The 18,230-nt window shown below is 33.4% G+C and overlaps 2 protein-coding genes across 2 annotated transcripts; both read left to right on the forward strand.

The window, feature by feature from the left end:
* Positions 1-11,599: 11,599 nt before the first annotated feature.
* On the forward strand, positions 11,600-13,431 carry LOC113741358 (hydroxycinnamoyl-CoA:piscidic acid hydroxycinnamoyltransferase-like). The gene is made up of 2 exons (XM_072048782.1): positions 11,600-13,075; positions 13,175-13,431. The coding sequence occupies exon 1, from the start codon at positions 11,694-11,696 to the stop codon at positions 13,056-13,058; it is 1,365 nt and encodes a 454-aa protein (XP_071904883.1). The 5' UTR covers positions 11,600-11,693; the 3' UTR covers positions 13,059-13,075; positions 13,175-13,431.
* A 3,104-nt stretch (positions 13,432-16,535) lies between these two features.
* Positions 16,536-17,153, forward strand: LOC113741309 (hydroxycinnamoyl-CoA:piscidic acid hydroxycinnamoyltransferase-like). The gene has a single exon (XM_027268815.1). It carries the CDS (start codon positions 16,536-16,538, stop codon positions 17,151-17,153), a length of 618 nt encoding a protein of 205 aa, XP_027124616.1.
* Positions 17,154-18,230: the final 1,077 nt, after the last annotated feature.

Below are 18,230 nucleotides of genomic sequence, written 5' to 3' on the forward strand. Positions count from 1 at the left end.
AGCGAGTAAGTTTATTTGAAGTAAAAGTATGTTTTTATACATAAATAGTGATTTTTAATTGTAACATAGTAAATTTGATTAATGACAAAAATATGCTAATTTATGGCAAAAATATTCTATTATGCTAAAAAAACTTATACCAAGCCCATATTTTTTTGTGTTATTTGAAATAACACTAAAATGTATTATTAATGATTAAAATTGAGTACCTTACTTAGTAAATACTGTTAATATACTTGTATACATACTTGATCGTATGTGAATAAATAAGTATTTTTGGAATTTATAGGAAAATAAATTTTTCCTTTTGCAGTTAAAAAACAAGTAAGTAAAAACTTTTTTCCTGGAGCACAAAAATTCACAAGTCAAAATAGTTAGCCTAAAAGGGAAAGAAACATCTAAATATCATTGTTTAAAGCACAAAATAAATTAGATGCAAAATGCTCGTTAAAAGTAGGTATCTTGACATATAATAAAGGAAAGGTATAAAGAACAGGCCATTTACGGGAAAAGTTATCATTCATAAAAATAGCAGCTCTTCACGGTTTTCTTACCAGTCGTCCAACGTATGAGCAAAGTGGCAATAATTAAAATAGTATATTTTTCAATTTATACATATTTTCATTAATTTTTTTTGCATTTAAAAAAAATTAATAAAAATCTTTTATCAGAAAGCACATAAGTCAAAAGGAATGGTCTAAAAAGGAAAGGAATAGCAAATACGTACAGTACTTATAGTTTACGTTCGAAGTTTGAAAAATACTCCGAAAAATATCTAATTCAAACGGAACCGATTCTTCATTATTTAAAATGTCAAATATGTGATTGTGTTTTAACTGTTATCCATTGGTATCCTAAAGTATCATTTTTTCATCAAATACCACCTTTTTAACACTCATTTTCCTATAAACAAATTTATTTATCGGATAAAATACATAAAAATCCATTTTTCAATAAAACACTAGCTATTTATCGGATAAAATAAAAATAAATCCGTTTTTTAATAAAACACTAACTCTTTATGGTTATCCTCCATTATAACAAAAGAGTACCCATTTGTGGGCAAAAAACAAATTTGTATATCAGATAAAATAGAAAATGAAACCTTTTTTTGGGCAAAAATTTCAGTCTTTATGGCTTTCCTCCATTATAACAAAAAAGTACCCATTTTGGAGGTGAAAAACAAATTTGTTTATGGAATAAAATAAAAATCGAACCCGTTTTCAAATAAAACACCAGCTCTTTACGGTTTTCCTCCACTACAACAAAATAGTACCCATTTTGGAGGCGGAAAACAAATTTATATATCGGATAAAATTAAAAAAATGGTGTTTTCTAACAAAACACTAGCTCTTTTTGGCTTTCCTCCATTATAACAAAAGAATACCCATTTTGGATGCGTTTTGACAAATTGGTTAACAGTTAGTTATTACTATGAGTAATGTGGTAAGTGTGAGATGTGAATGTTAATAATAACTGTTAGTTATTACTATCAGTAAAGTCAGCAGTAAATGTGAGACATTAATTGGAATTTGCAAATATCATTTTCCATAGGTGGTTATTATCTGTTAGTTAAAATTTAGGAGTTTTAATTTTATGGGTTAGTGAGGAAAATGTGAGGGAAATGTGGGAAAAACATGAGCATGATTATTGGATTTGTACGAGCAGTTATAGGATTAGTTGTGAGATAAACATTTCATAATTTTAGAAATGTAAAATTCTAATAAAATAGTATTCAGACTTTTGACAATTTGGAAAGCTCTTTATCCAAAATTTTCTCTGTAATACATATAGATAGATATAGATGTCTTTTTTTTAGTGGTTGAATCTCACATTCGTGAACTATCTGCAGAAAAAAATAAAATTCTAGACTATACTAATTTTGTTATACCAACTATGTTATTCCTATTATTGCATTAATTGTTACGCTATTTCTCTCATTTTGTTAGGTCTACATTAATACAAGTTTAATTCTTATTATGTCTCGTGTCCCAGAAAATACATATTATCCTATTCAGGTGGATACGTCCAACAGATAATCAAATTGATGCTAAAAATTTAGAATGAATAAGTTGCTTTTGCATAACGGTTATAAAGGTTTCTTGAGACTTTATGAATTAGGTGTCTTGCATTTGCAAAAAGAATTTCTAGCATATTTTTGTATTGGAAATAGAGTTAAAACTTGCTATAGGTTACTTTCATGTATTTCAATTTTATCATACAGGGTAATTTGCTGTTCAACCTAGTTTTATTCTGATTTTATCCCACTAATAAACTAACTTATGAAAATAGATAATTTACAGAGGAAAGCCATAAGTAGCTGGTGCTTTATTGAAAAATGAATTTATTTTTATTTTATCCAATAAATAAATTTGTTTATGAAAAATGGGTACTCTGTTCTTATAATGGAGGAAAACCATAAAGAGTTAGTATTTTATTGGAAAGCGGATTTATTTTTATTTTATCCGATAAATAATTTTTTTTTAAAAAAATGGGTATTCTGTTCTTATAATGGAGGAAAGTCATAAAGAGCTAGTGTTTTATTGAAAAATATGTTTATTTTTATTTTATTCGATAAATAAATTCTTTTATGAAAAAATGGGTACTCTGTTTTTATAATGGAGGAAAGTCATAAACAGTTAGTATTTTATTGGAAAATAGATTTATTTTTATTTTATTCGATAAATAAATTTTTTTATGGGAAAATGGGTACTCTGTTCTTATAACAGAGGAAGCCATAAAGAACTAGTGTTTTATTGAAATATAGGTTTATTTTTATTTTATTCGATAAATAAATTTTTCTATAGAAAAAATGGGTACTCTGTTTTTATAATGGAGAAAAGTCATAAATAACTAGTATTTTATTGAAAAACGAGTTTATTTTTATTTTATCCGATAAATAAATTTTTTTATAAAAAAATGGGTATTCTGTTCTTATAATGGATGAAAGCTATAAAGAGTTAGTGTTTTATTGCAAAATCGATTTTTTTTATTTTATCCAATAAATAATTTTTTTAAGGGAAAATGGGTGTTAAAGAGGTGATATTTGATGGAAAAATGATACTTTAAAATATCAATGGATAACAGTTAAAACACAATCACAGATTTGGTATTTTAAATAATGAAGAATCGGTTTCGTTTGGATTACATATTTTTCGGGGTATTTTTCAAAAACAGCATTGTAATCCTCCGAACGTGAAATATAAATACTGTACATATTTGCTATTTCTTTCCCTTTTAGACCAGTCCTTTTGACTTATGTGCTTTCTGATAAAAAATTTTCATTATTTTTTTAAAATGCAAAAATCAAATTAATTCTGTTTAAATCGAAAAAATTACTATTTCAATTATTGGCACTTTGCTCATACTTTGGAGGACTGGTAAGAAAGTCGTGAAGAGTTGGTATTTTTATTAATAAAATTTTTTTCCATAAATGGCCTGCTTTTTATGACTTTCCTTTATTATATGTCAAAGTAACAGCTTTTAACCAGCATTTTACATCTATTTATTTAGTATTTTAAACAATGATATTCAGCTGTATCTTTCCTTTCAGACCAACTCTTTTGACTTGTGGATTTTTGTGCTCTGCGCAAAAAAAAATCGCTTACTTTTTTTTAAACTGCAACAGAAAAAATTTAATTATGTATGAATTTCAAAAATACTAATTTATTCACATACAATCAAGTATTTATACAAGTATATTAATCGTACTTACTAAGTAAAGTACTCAGTTTTAATCATTAATAAAACATTTTAGTGTCATTTCAAATAACAATAAAATATGGGCTTGGCATAAGTATTTTAAGCATAATAGAATATTTTTGCCATAAATTAGCATGTTTTTGTCATTAATCAAATTTACTATGTTATAAGTAAAAATGATTATTTATGTATAAAAACATACTATTACTTCGAATAAACTTACTCCCTTAAAAGTATATTGAGGATAAAAATTGTAATTTATCTCTTTAAAAAGTATATTTCATAATACTTTCAATTCACCTTTTGGGCTGCAAAAGTTACTAGTTTATTATGTTAACTTACTATTTTAGATGACAAATTTACTTCCTTATTTTTACGCATAATCCTATTCAAGTGGATAAGTCCAACAGGTAATCAAATGGTTGATAAAATTATTATAACCTATTATATTATGTCTAAAACTGTTTTTTTTACCATAATGATAGTTACTACTCCATTTTCCCACATGCTTAAGCTCAACACTTGGTACTAAATTTATATATGTATATAAATATAATGTAGGCTTAAATCCTTTGGTTTACCTCTACTTTTCCTTCTTCTAAATTATTATCCCCCACGCGTGTGCGATAATCATTTATTATTTCTTAAAATTTCGGTACCTTCTTTACGTACATTTTTTGTCCAAGGCATTTGCAGCATTTTTCCATTGGTAATGGGTACATTTGCAAATACATAAATGCCTCTGGTTTTAACCTGCAATAACACTTCCTGGCTCAATTCGTACGGAAGTCAGTATGCTTTTTGGCTGTATCCGCAGATGGTTCTCGTATATTTCCTCTCCACACGCTCTGCAACAATTTAACATCTCCGTTTGGATTGTATGCAACTCCAACACGTATCGCTCTCTGTCGGCTTTTTTACCATAGGCAGGTTCCTACCATAAAGGTATTCACCTAACGACACCCCTTTCTTGAGAACCATTGAGCTTGGCTCAGTGGCCACCGGGCTGTCGGTGGGATTTCTGCTGCAAAAAAATTCAAGTAAGATGCCATAGCGCTTTCTTGATCAAGTCAGATTTATATACCTACTAGTTCCTAACACACAAGTTTTTTTAGACTCCCTCTCCCTGTAAATTAGGGTAGAATAGATTATACAACTATTATCGATATCGGAAAAAAAAAAAAAGACATCCCTTTTTTGAGGCCAAACGAGCCTTGTAACTTTTGATAGCCTTCCAATCCGACTTAATGAAGGCCACATGTAATTATCCTTCATGAATCAATATAAATATATGTAAATACTAGAGGTTCGGGCACCCTAGAAAGTTAATTGAATACATAGTAACAAATCATTTTGGTATGTAATGAATAGAGATATATGAGAAAATTGAGTATCAAAATCATTTTGGATTTTGAAAGATGGCTTGGTTAAGTTCTGGTTTGATAATTGGGATCATACAGGTCCTTTATATAATACTGCATCAGTAATTGCAGATCATCGGGTAATAGACTTTGTTCAAGATGGAGTTTGGGATCAAAATCTGCTAAACTAGTCACTGCATTCGGTTGTGGTTAGTCAGGTTTCACAGATTTCTCCTCCCTCCTTTCACGCTAATGATGATATGGTTTGGTCTCTTTCATCTACAGACAAGTTCTCCATGTCTTCGCCTTCACCTAGTGAGAAAAGCAAGGAAATCCTCCTTGGCGTTTGTGGGTATTTGGCCCTCGAGTATTCCTTTAAAGGTTTCTTTTTTCATCCTTCGGTGCTTATTTAATCGTTTGTCTGTGCTTGGTACACTAAGTTTGGGATCCATGGTCAGTCTAAGTGTTGGTGTCGGGAAAATCCAGCTTTAGAGACTTTTGATCATGCATTTAGTGATAGGCAACTTGCTGCTTTAGTATGGAGTTTCTTTGAAGGTGTGGCTGGCATTTTGCCTTTGGGTTCTGCTAGTTAATTGGTGGTTGCAACCAACTACAAACCCTTCACAGGTTTTTATATATAGAGTAGTACTTATCTTCGTTTGCTAGCATTTATGGAAGGTGGGGAATGAGGCATTTTCTGAAGGGCGTTTCTCGACTCATCATCATCTTTGCTAACAAAATTTTAAGGGTGTTGCTAATCCATGTGCTGTCGAGTTCAAAGGAATTGGATTTGTCACTACATCTTGGGTGCAATGTTACCGGTCAGCCTCTTCTTTCAAGAAGAAACTTAGGCCGATTCCTGTGAGATGGATCAGTCCACCTGCTGCTGATTTTACACTTAACTCAGATGGTTTTTCAGAAGGTAATCCAGGACTTAAGGTGGCAGAGGGGTTGTTTAGAAGTTTCTTTTTTTTTTTTATTGTTCAGAAGGTAATTCAGCACAATTTTCTTTTCCTTAGGAATCTCATTTTTGTCAACTTAAAAGAAACTTTTTCAGGGCCGCCTACATATCTATAATTCATCAAGTCATCGCTAACCCGATCTTCACTTCTTGATACTACTGCGGTTGATGATTCTTTCCTCTTGCTTCTTGCCTTTATAGTAACTATCTATTACGTGCATAGAACCAAATTTACAAGCACTTGAAATAAGAAAAACTAATGGACATTTTGAAAAGTACACTGAGACATTGTATTATATTGTATCCAACTTTAATCATTTCAACCGTATTACTATGCTTGTCAAGTCTCTTACAACTATTCTACCCAATGGAACAGTTTATCCTTTTCCATTAAAAGCGATCTTTTCAAGTTTCATAAGTTCTCTATAGCTCAATAGTATAAGGCTCGAAAAAAAATTCAATGTCACATACTTTGGACAACCTACAGCCTAATTTGAAAGAAGATCTTAAAGTCGTGAATGAGGAGTTTTTCGTTTTTGATTTCCTTCTATGGAAACAGAAAGGAAAAAAGACTTGTATTGCTAAAGTTATAGAAACATATATTAATAGAGAACCAAAATCATGTGTCCAAATCGCTGAATGCATTCCAAGTGAAAGATTCATAAGACACCATAAGATGCTCGAAAGAAAACTGTTATTGAGAATATGGATGTGATTCTATAGCTTACAATTGAATGAAGAACGATGCAAATATTTAAGGATTCAAGAACTAAGAAACCGGCCCTACTTATAAACCCTTTAGGCCATTCAACAAATTATTGTTGTCACATCCTATGTTGTTCAAATAATATACCTTTACTATTTCACAAAGTTGTAAACTTCTGTCGAAATTTTATTTTACTGAAAGGTTTTCGAAATAAATGAAAGGAGAAATTCCTGAAAGGAATACACTAAGTTTCTATTTAATCACAATGGATCTTCTGTCCCATACCCTGTGCCACTCTCTGTCTCACTTAAATAACTTAAAGGATGTGTCCGGAACCATAAATAACTTATAAAGATTTTTACAAATCATCCACTAACACAAACACAGTCCTTACATCCACACAAAATTCGACAATCTCCTGTGAAAAATTGACCCGTTCTTGTCAACTTGCGTTAACAAATGAATAGATACGTAGGCTGCACGAAAACAACATAGATAAAGTTAATTGACGTTATTACTTTGTGCAAGCTCATACTTATCTGATCTCTAACCAAGTGGAGCCCGCTCGTGTGGGCCTGGATAGTTTTTGGCCTTTAATCCAAAACGAGAATTTATAGCCCTTGTCCGGTGGTTCTGTTCCCATCGATCCCTCCATAGGTTCAGTTGGATTTCCCCCGTAGTTAGATTAGAATAGAGTATGATTAGAAGTAAGGTTAAAGATTAACAAAAAAAAAAAAAACAGAATTTATAGCCCTTGTCCCTTGCCACTTTGTGTTGAATTGGAAATCAACCTCCAACTAGAGTCCCTTAAAGTCATTATCTAGCTGAAATACAAATCAAAGTTATTGATTATTCAATCAGTTCATTCAAAATTTGTTTGTCAACTAATGCTGTTGGACGTGGACTTGAATTAGTAGTAATTAAGATTTTAAAATTGATTTGATATTGATGAAACTTGAAATTCAGCTGTAAGAAATTTAAGTTACTAGAGATTGACTTCCTAAAGGTGTCAGACTCGAAAAATTAACAAATCAAATGTAAATCAAAATTTTAAACTTGTTAAAATAAACAAAAATGCCAGCTAGCTCATTTTGATTAGTCTTGTTTACATGCCTAGTAACCTAGGACGAAAACATCAAAAATACACTTGCTCCTATTATGAGGTTCCATTAAAACCATACACAAACAAACCAGTTTTTACTTGAATTTTTCTCCTTGTTGAACTTCTAAGTGCATAATCGAGCGAAATACGTCTTGGTGGATTAAATTAGGGCTATGAGTATCGTGGTTTTGTGATGACCGCAAGGAGACGCAGGAAAAGGTCTTTGCTTATTGCGTCTAATGAGATGAACTAAATTGGTTCTTGAATATTTCGTTGAACTTTTTGCTTTTGTAATTTCTTGTGAGTGTGGTAAGACATTTACTATAATTGCAACAACCAAAGTAATTTCTTAAAATATATTAGTTTAAAAGCACGTACGTGGCATTACCTGGTTCCAATATTAATGAGTGTGTTTGGATTGCTGAATTATTTCACATAATATTTTGCTTGCATCATAAACACATTTTTCAATCCACCATTTTATATTCTCAATTATTTTTTTTATCTCACATACACCATATCACAAAAAGTATTACAGTAATTATTTCAAATAATACTCTTTCGAAACACACTCAATAGTAGTTATTGTTTTAATGGTCAATGTTGATGTACATATACCAAGAAGGTATCCATCAAAGGATCAAATTTAGTTACAAAAATACTTTTATATAAAAAATGGTTATGTCGAGTACCAGCAAGTTCGTGATCGATCTTCGTGTGCTACCTTGTTGTGTATCTTTGGAGTAAAATTCTACACAGCCTTGGGGGATTAGTCTAGCCAAAAGGTTGGAATACTCTTAAGTGAAAAAAATGGTTATGTTGAGGAAATTAGTTTTGGATACAATTTAAGAACTAAAGACCATTGAAAATAAATAATTAATCGCCACAGATTCCATTCTTTGCAATTTGGCATCTCTAGACTTTTGAGCATTTTCTCTGATAAAACCACAAAGTAAAGATTTTTTTTTTACAGGTGGATTATCCCATCAAATTAATAAGCCAATCAGAAACTGAACTTGAAGTCAATGCACCAAATCATGAGCAATGGATCATACACATAAATAGGTGACGTGCGCGGGGTATACATACAACATTTAGCTCATTCACAATCAAGTTTTTTATTTATAAATTCCTAAATACCTCAACACACGATTTTTCTGCAAGTATACAGGTCGTTTATTGAGCATAGGGGAAGATTTTCAATTATAGGTGATTTTCATAACTCCTTTATTATTTAGACTATAAGCATGATGTAAAAGTAATAAAATTAACACTAAAAAGCTCCTAGAGGTATGGAATTCCTTACTACTTTTGCAAATGAGATACCGGTTAAGTGAATACTATTATTTTGGCTAGTTATAGCGTAATTTTCTAATGTATGTGAAATCTACTCTCGTAGTGAATCAACTATACTTGTAGCTAAACCATACCCACTTTCGTGGTTATGAAATTAACTACAATCTCATTTCTTTTATGAAATTACATGAAACAAGTCACTAAAGCCATATCGGTGATCCTCTACTCTCGTGAGTAAACTCCCTAGGTTTATCACTTTCTTGAACTAGTGTTAAATTCTAATTCTCATTGTAAACCTAACACCTTAAAATTATCACAACTAATGGGGCGGTTAATCATGATTAGAAAAGCAAAAGTGATAAACAACTTGTTCAAAATAATATCATCAAATAACCAAGTAAAATTCACTAACAAGATATAAAAAGTTCATCCATACTCTGGGCATAAACTTTAACTAAACACGAAAACAAGATCCAAACTTGTATTATAGTTAAACATAAACTTAAATACAAAAGAGAAAGTATAGAAGAGAAGTTACTCTTATCACATGAGCTTCAAACTCTCCATATTTGTTCTTCAATCTTCATCCAAATCTAACTACAAATATAAGACGGAAAAATTACACTAACTATTCTATACTACTCTAACTAATGAACTAAGAAAATTCTAGTGAAAGCTATATTTTGGTGAGTTTCTCTAGTCTTCCATTTTTAAAATGGTCTCCAAAAGCTATATTTATATAGGAATTCAAGGGCCAAAGGAGTTGTTTCTAGTTGTCATTTTTTACTCTTGAAACTCTCAAAAATTGCTTCTCAAAGTTTCCATGCTCACCTGATCATTTTCAGCCAGAATCTTTGCAAAAAATAGTAGTCAAAACGGTTGTGTGAAAATAGCACAAGTTGCAGAGTAAGTTGCAGCCAAAATCCACTAAAATGCGGTAGAAAATGCAGCTTGTGTCCGCATTTTGACTCCTGTTTCACTCTTTGCAGGTTTTCACTTTTCTGGGCAGAATTCATCCTTGCTCTGTTTTTTGTCCAATTTCAACTGATATTTTCTCAATGTTAGAAACCGAAATAGCTCTTGTGTAAAACATGAAAGTTGTAGACCTTTGCGTTATCTTTCCAATGAATCAAGAATAATCCAATTTGGAATTTTGTGGACAGATAAATGACCAAAATATGCTTGACTGGTCAGAACCTTGTTTCAGCTTTCGACCATAAACATGAACTTCTATATACCAACTTTTTTACTAGGAAAACAATTGCACTGGATTTTGATGTCTCCATACAAAATATAGATCTATCTCTTAGCTTCAAAATGGTATATGAATCACCTCAATCCGATGCTTGTAGCTCCAGATATAGCCGAAATACCATAAGATGTCAAAGCTGTCTTCACTTGCATTTCTTCCTTTGAATGTTTTGCACTTCATGTCTTCTTTAAACCACTGCAAACCATCATCAATCATCCAATTATCTTCTCAATACACTCCATTAGATGATTAAATCATTAAACCTACCAAAAACATGAAGTTTTCACCATTAAAATCCATAGAAATGTAATTTTTACCACTTAAACCACAAAATATACATTGTCATTAAAATCCTAGTTAATTAGCTAAAAACATGACTAAAACACACCAAAATTAAATAATAAAATACGCTAAAACATGTAAAATATACACTTATCAATAGGCGTGGCAATCGGGTCAAAAATAAGGGTAATGGATTGGGTTGAGATTCAGGTATAACAGAAAACCTACTGATTTGAACACGACCCGCCAACCTGCAAAGGGTAGAATACTTGACTTAAACCTGAAATTTTTGGACATCATATGATTTGAAACACAATTTTAATTTACTAATATACCACTATAGTTTCTAACAGAACCAATTTTGCACAAGGCTAATTACATAACGAAGTAATAAAAGTCTCAATAAAATAATTCCAAAATAGATCTGAAATAAATTAAAACACTTTTACAGTGTTTTATCCCAAACCTGATATAAAATAAATTAAATCACTATAAAAGTAGAAAAATAATGTAATATATTATTTGTCCAAATATATTAATTCCATCTTCATACAAGTCAAACAAATTCATTTAAGATTAATGATTGATTAATGCCTTGGGAAAAAAGGAATAACTTAGTTTAGTTAGATAAAATATTTTTATATTTATTAAATTCTTTTTAATTCATAAACGAGTTATCGGATCAACCCGTGGGTAACCTAAATTCGACCTGTTATCTTTTCAGGTTCGACCCGATTCTGATCTAAATCTGCAAAATCTCAATTCAAACCCATTAATTTCGTATTAAGTTCGTATGGTGTTTTCAAGTTGTATCGAAAATTGCCACCCCTACGTGTAAAGCAAGTCTTTGCAATTTTCACATGTGATATTATATAAATCTCGGGTCTATATAAGCGTACGCTGGCGGCACTTTGCTACCACAGCCAAAATCTCACCCTCAAAATTTCCTTTCCTTCTCACAAAGTCTCCCAGCTGCGATACTTTTTTCCTTCTTACAACTCTCACTCCCATTATTCTCTTTCCTTCTCACAATGGTTAACTTGATTGCCTCTCACATCGTCAAACCAGCAAAACCAATCCCCACAAAAGTAATGTTTTTATCTGAGTGTGATCAACGTGTGCCCGTGACTCATGTAACTATCGTCCATTTTTACAAGCCAGAAGGTCCAGAATTGCTAAAAGATGCCACTGGGGTTTTGAAAGAATCACTAAGCGAAGCCTTGGTGGCGTTTCATCCGCTTGCTGGACGTTTATACCAGAAAGATGGGGGCCGAGTTGAGCTGCAGTGCAATTCCATGGGAGCTTTACTTGTTGAAGCACAATCTGAGCTCAAAATACAGGATTTCGGAGACTTCTGTCCAACCCCACAAATCCGTGCCCTGATCCCACCTATAGATAACAATAATACTCCCCTTCATGAGATACCGCTCCTTCTAGCGCAAATTACAAAGTTTGCCTGTGGTGGTGTTTCTATAGGCTTGGCCGTGTCACATGTCATTGCGGACGGCCACAGCGGGTGTCATTTTGTTTCCGAATGGGCAAAGATTGCACGAGGTGAAAAATCTGATGATCAACCATTTCTAGATCGAACAATTTTTCAGAAATATGAAGACGATCACCCATCATCAACAGCCCCAATATTACAATACTCGGACTTTTTCCCACTACCCGTCCTGATAGGCCAGTCTAGCAGCTTGGAAGAGCGTAAAAAGGCTACCATCTGCGCCATGCTTAAGTTTAGTAAAGACCAAATTGAGCAGATCAGGAACAAGGCCAACTACCAAGATTTGATGATTCACAAAACTAGCAATCAAAGCCCCTTTAGCCGGTTTGTAGCAGTATCTGCACATATATGGAAGTGCTTATCCCAGGCCCGTATGCACAACCCCGCCCAAGAAACGGTTCTATATGTGAATATGGATTTTCGCAATCGGCTTAAACTACCCTTGCCCGGAAGGTACTTTGGAAATGCTGTCTTACCTGTAACAACAAGAGCCATTGTAGGTAACCTCCAATCGAGGCCACTAAGCTATGCTTCAAGCAAAATTAAGGAAGCAATAGAGAATGTTACAGATGAGTATGTAAGGTCATATCTTGTTTGTATGAAGAACATTCCGGAGGTATCTAGCAGTCGACATTTTCACGCCGTTGGTTGTCCACAGGGGTTGTTCTTAGGAAATCCCAATTTGATCTTTACAACTTGGGTTGGTCTGGGCTTGTACAAAGCCGATTTTGGGTGGGGAAATCAAATTTTCTTGACCCCTGGGTCAGTTGCTTATGATGGAAAACTCTTCATTATTCCTAGTCCTAATGGAGATGGGTCGCTATTTATACCATTGTGCCTACAAGCAGAACACATTAATGCTTTTAAGAAGCATTTCTATGATGATATATGATGATGTAGACTTACAAGGTTCGTTCTTGTGTAGTTTCATGGGGCTCAGTAAAAAGCTTTGTCATATGTAATGTAAAAGTTAGGTGCCACTAACATTTGAATTTATTTGTTGGACAGGGAGCCTACAAATTGGCAGCTGGTGGAGAACAGTTCAAATTGTTGGACGTGGAACTTTTAAGAAATGGAAGATGGAGTAAAGGGAAGCCAAAAATTTGTCTCCAAAGTAGTAGCAAATAAGGAGACTTTTACTCCTTTGAGATAGCTAGTATGACCTTTACGATGTCCTTTTTCTTAAAAAAAAAAAAAAGGATTAATCTTGTATGTATCAAAAATAGATACATTAATGAGTATGGATACTTGTTATTTCATTTCAATTTGAACTAACTCTTAATTTCAATTTTTACACATGTTGTATATATCTATGTCTGTTATTGTATATACTGTCAATATATATATATGATTAATTTTTTTTTTCTTAAGTAAGGGCAATAGCCCCACTTTTTTTTTTTTAGTATAAGCAGGAGGACTCGAATCTAAGATCTCTTGCTTACACTTCCTCCCCCGTATCACCCAACCCAATTAAAAAAAAATATGATGTATAATCTTTTCATGATATTATTACTTTAAAGTGTCAATCTATAAAACTTGTTTCTTACACAGTAAAATTTGAATTATGATGAGCATTGTGTATTGGGTACTTAATTGTCATATTCCATCCCATAGCAAAGAAACTTGTAAATTGCGTAATGGCATATCGACTACTAGCTTAAGCTAGGAATGGAGTACCTTTAGAACCACCATGGACACTACAAAAAATGGTGACAATGTAATCTTTTTTTTTTTCCCTCTCTTATGAAATAACATTTATAACCTATCTTATCTTAGTCTGAGGGGAAGAAAGAATTCAAGTGAGCTATATGAGGGGTGAGAGGGAAAGAACCCATATAAAGCAGAGGGGTACACTACTAGACATCTTAAAGCAAAGGACTTATAGTCCAAGAGGAATTTTATATTCCTTCTCAATGGCCAACTTCCCAAATCCAGATTGGTTCTATGTAATCAACTCAGTGCAGAGTAATTGCAGATTGGTTCTATGTAATCAACTTCCCAAATCCCTTTTGTACAAGTTCATAATTATCTGATCTCTGACCAATCGGAGCCTGCCAGTGTGGGGCCTGGATGGTTTTTTTTTTTTTTTTTTTGGTTTTTTCCTTTCAACTAGAACGAGAATGTATAGCCCTCGTCCCTTGCTACTTTGTTGAATTGTAAATCAACTTCCAACTAGAGTCCCTTAAATTCATTATCTAGCCGAAATACAAATCAAAATTGTTGATTATTCAATCAAGCTCATTCAAAACTGGTTTGTCAACTAATGCTGTTGGACGTGGACTTGAATCAGTAGTAATTAAGATTTCAAAATTGATTTGATATTGATGAAACTTGAAATTTATCACTAAGAAATTTACGTTACTAGAGATTGACTTCCTAAAAGTGTGAGACTGGAAAAATTAACAAATTAAATATAAATCAAAATTTTAAACTTTTTAAAATAAACAAAAATGCCAACTAGCCATTTTGAATAAGTCTTGTTTACATGCCTAGCAACTTAGGACCAAAACATCAAAAATACACTTTCTCCTGTTATGAGGTTCCATTAAAACCATACACAAACAAACCAGTTTTTACTTGAACTTTTCTCCTTGTTGAACTTCTAAGTACATAATCGAGCGAAATACATCTTGGTGGATTAAATAAGGGCTAAAAAGTATCGTGGTTTTGTGATGACCGCAAAGAGACGCAGGAAAAGGTCTTTGCTTATTGCGTCTAATGAGATGAACTAAATTGGTTCTTGAATATTTCGTTGAACCTTTTTCTTTTGTAATTCCTTGTGAATGTGGTAAGATATTTACTATAATTGCAACAACCAAAGTACTTCCTTAAATATATTAGTTTAAGAGCACGTGGCATTACCTGTCTCCAATATTAATACTAGTTATTGTTTCACTGGTCAATGTTGATATACATACACCAAGAAGGTATCCATGGAAGGATCAAATTTAGTTACAAAAATTCTTTTATATCAAAAAGGTTATGTTGAGGAAATTATTTCTAGATACAATTGAAGAACTGAAGACCATTGAAAATATATAATTAATTGCCACGAATTCCATTCTTTACAATTTGACATCTCCAGACTTTTGAGCATTTTCCCTGATAAAACCACAAAGTAAAGATTTTTTTTTCTTACAGGTGGATTATCCCACCAAATTAATAAGCGAATCGGAAACTGAACTCGAAGGCAATGCACCAAATCATGAGCAATGGATCATACACGTAAATGGGAGTGGCAATCGTATCAGAAGTGAGTTGGTGAGTTGAGTTGAGATCCAGGTATAATAGGTAATATGCTGACTTGAACATGACCTGTCAACTCACAACAAGTCAGGATACCTGACATGAATCTGAAATTTTCGAGTTGGCAAGTCAGCCGAATGACTTGGTATGACCCGAAACATAATTTGAATTTACTAATTTACCACTGTAGTTTCTAATAGAATCAATTTCGCACAAGGCTTATTACATGATCAAGTAATAAAAATTTCGATAAAACAACCCCAAAACAAGTCTGAAATAAATTAAAAACTGTAAAAGTAATTTATCCCAAACTAGATCTAAAATAAATTAAGACATTATAAAGGTAGAAAATAAAGTAACACATTATTTGTCCTAACTTAATAATTCCAACTTCACATGAGTCAAACAAATTCATTTAGAATTAAGTGATTAATGCCTTTGGGAAAAAAAGAATAACTTAGTTTAGTTAGATAAAATATTTTTATATTTATTAACTTCTTTTCAATTAATAATTGGGTTATCGGATCAACCCATGGATGAATTGAATTCGATCTGTTTTCTTTTCGAGTTCATCGGCTTTGACCCAATTCTGATGCAAACTTGCGAATCTCAATGCAAACCCAATAATTTCATGTTAGGTTGGTATCGAAAATTGCCATCACTACACGAAAAGCAGAGTCTTCACAATTTTCATATGTGATACACTATAAATATTGGAATCAACTCCTTCTAGAGGAGTTGGCCACCACATTAATTGTGGGGTGAAAGGTCAAGGGTTCAAATCTTGCCTCCCATCAAGGTGCCTCAATATAAGGTTTGTTCTAAATTCATATGGGTGTGTGATGCACTCATCTGATCTGATAGTGGTTCAGTCTCCGTCAGGTTCCCCCGGCTTAGTTGGGCCTTCCCATAGAGTAAATTCCCCTCTCCCCCACCCCCTACGACAAAAAAAAAAAGATACACTATAAATCTTGGGTCTATATAAGCATACGCTGGCGACACTTTGCTACCACAGCCAAAATCTCACCCTCAAAATTTCCTTTCCTTCTCACAAAGTCTCCCAGCTGCCATACTTTTTTCCTTCTTGCAATTCTCACTCCCATTATTCTCTTTCCTTCTCACAATGGTTAACTTGATAGCCTCTCACATTGTCAAACCAGCAAAACCAATCCCTACAAAAGTAATGTTTTTATCTGAGTGCGATCAACGTAATCCCATTACTCATGCAAACAGCGTCCATTTTTACAAGCCAGAAAGTCCAGAATTGCTAAAAGATGCCACTGAGGTTTTGAAAGACTCACTAAGCGAAGCCTTGGTGGAATTTTATCCGCTTGCTGGACGGTTATACCAGAAAGATGGGGGCCGAGTTGAGCTGCATTGCAATTCCATGGGAGCTTTACTTTTTGAAGCTCAATCTGAACTCAAAATCGAGGATTTTGGAGACTTTTGTCCAACCCCACAAATCCGTGCCCTGATCCCACCTATAGATTACAGTAATACTCCCCTTCATGAGGTACCGCTCCTTCTAGTGCAAATAACAAAGTTAGCTTGTGGTGGTGTTTCTTTAGGCATTGCCGCATCACATATCATTGTGGACGGCCAAAGCTGGTTTCATTTTTTTTCCGAATGGGCAAAGATTGCACGTGGTGAAAAATCTGATGATAAACCATTTCTAGATCGAACAATTTTTCAGCAATATGAAGACTATCACCCATCATCAACAGCTCCAAAATCACAATAATCGGACTTTTTCCCACTGCCCGTCCTAATAGGCCAGTCTAGCAGCTTGGAAGAGCGTAAAAAGTCTACCATCTGTGCCATGCTTAAGTTAAGTAAAGACCAAATTGAGCAGATCAAGAACAAGGCCAACTACCAAGATTTGATGATTCACAAAACTAACAATGAAAGCCCCTTTAGCCGGTTTGTAGCTGTATCTGCACATATATGGAAGTGCTTATCCAAGGCCCGTATGCACAACCCTGACCAAGAAACGGTTCTATATGTGAGTGTTGATTTTCGCAATCGGCTTAAACCACCCTTGCCCGGAAGGTACTTTGGAAATGCTGTCTTACCTGTACTAGCAAGAGTGACAGGTGTCGAACCTGTGCAATAATAATAAATAAATCCTAACTACCACCTGAAACAGCTAATAATCAATTCGAGTACTGGAGCAGGGACTCTAGGTGTGCAATGGGTTACTTGATTCACCCTGTTCCCGAAGAGTTTGCTTAATCCGATATACCTGAATTAATTATTTAACTGAACTCCCTAACTAGCAGACAGTGGTAAGCAGGGTCGTCTCCTCAGGGACTGGAGAAATATTTGTTTCTTTTCAAATCAAGATTAATGGGGGGGGTTTTGGTATCAAAAGCCAACCGAACAAATTAAATGCAGAAAATAATTAATTAAAAGAAATAATTAAGAGAAACTCTAGCCAAGGGTATACTTCAGAAATGGTTCATGCACTGATCATTGATGCAAAAAATAATCCCAACCTTTATTAATAGATTGGTTCTAGTTGTCTCGCACGCGCTAAACAACCAACCCTTCCTTAATTTATCGATAGCTAAGGTACGACCGTTAGCTATTTCTCTAACCAAAAAACAACCCTAGGTACGACCGTAGGATTCAATTTCTAGATTGCATTAGTAATTAGAAAGGCCCAATCCTGACTAACAAACACGCTACGAGGGTTCATTCAAGCCAGATCAAATATTTCCCTGACACAAATCCAATTGTGCCAGTTGCTACTGGAATAGAAGTAACGAACAATTACGGATTCAATCACCCCTATATAGCAAAATAGCCTATATGAACA

The sequence above is a fragment of the Coffea arabica genome, chromosome 1c, assembly GCF_036785885.1.
Source record: "Coffea arabica cultivar ET-39 chromosome 1c, Coffea Arabica ET-39 HiFi, whole genome shotgun sequence".
In the NCBI taxonomy this organism is placed as follows: Eukaryota; Viridiplantae; Streptophyta; class Magnoliopsida; order Gentianales; family Rubiaceae; genus Coffea; species Coffea arabica.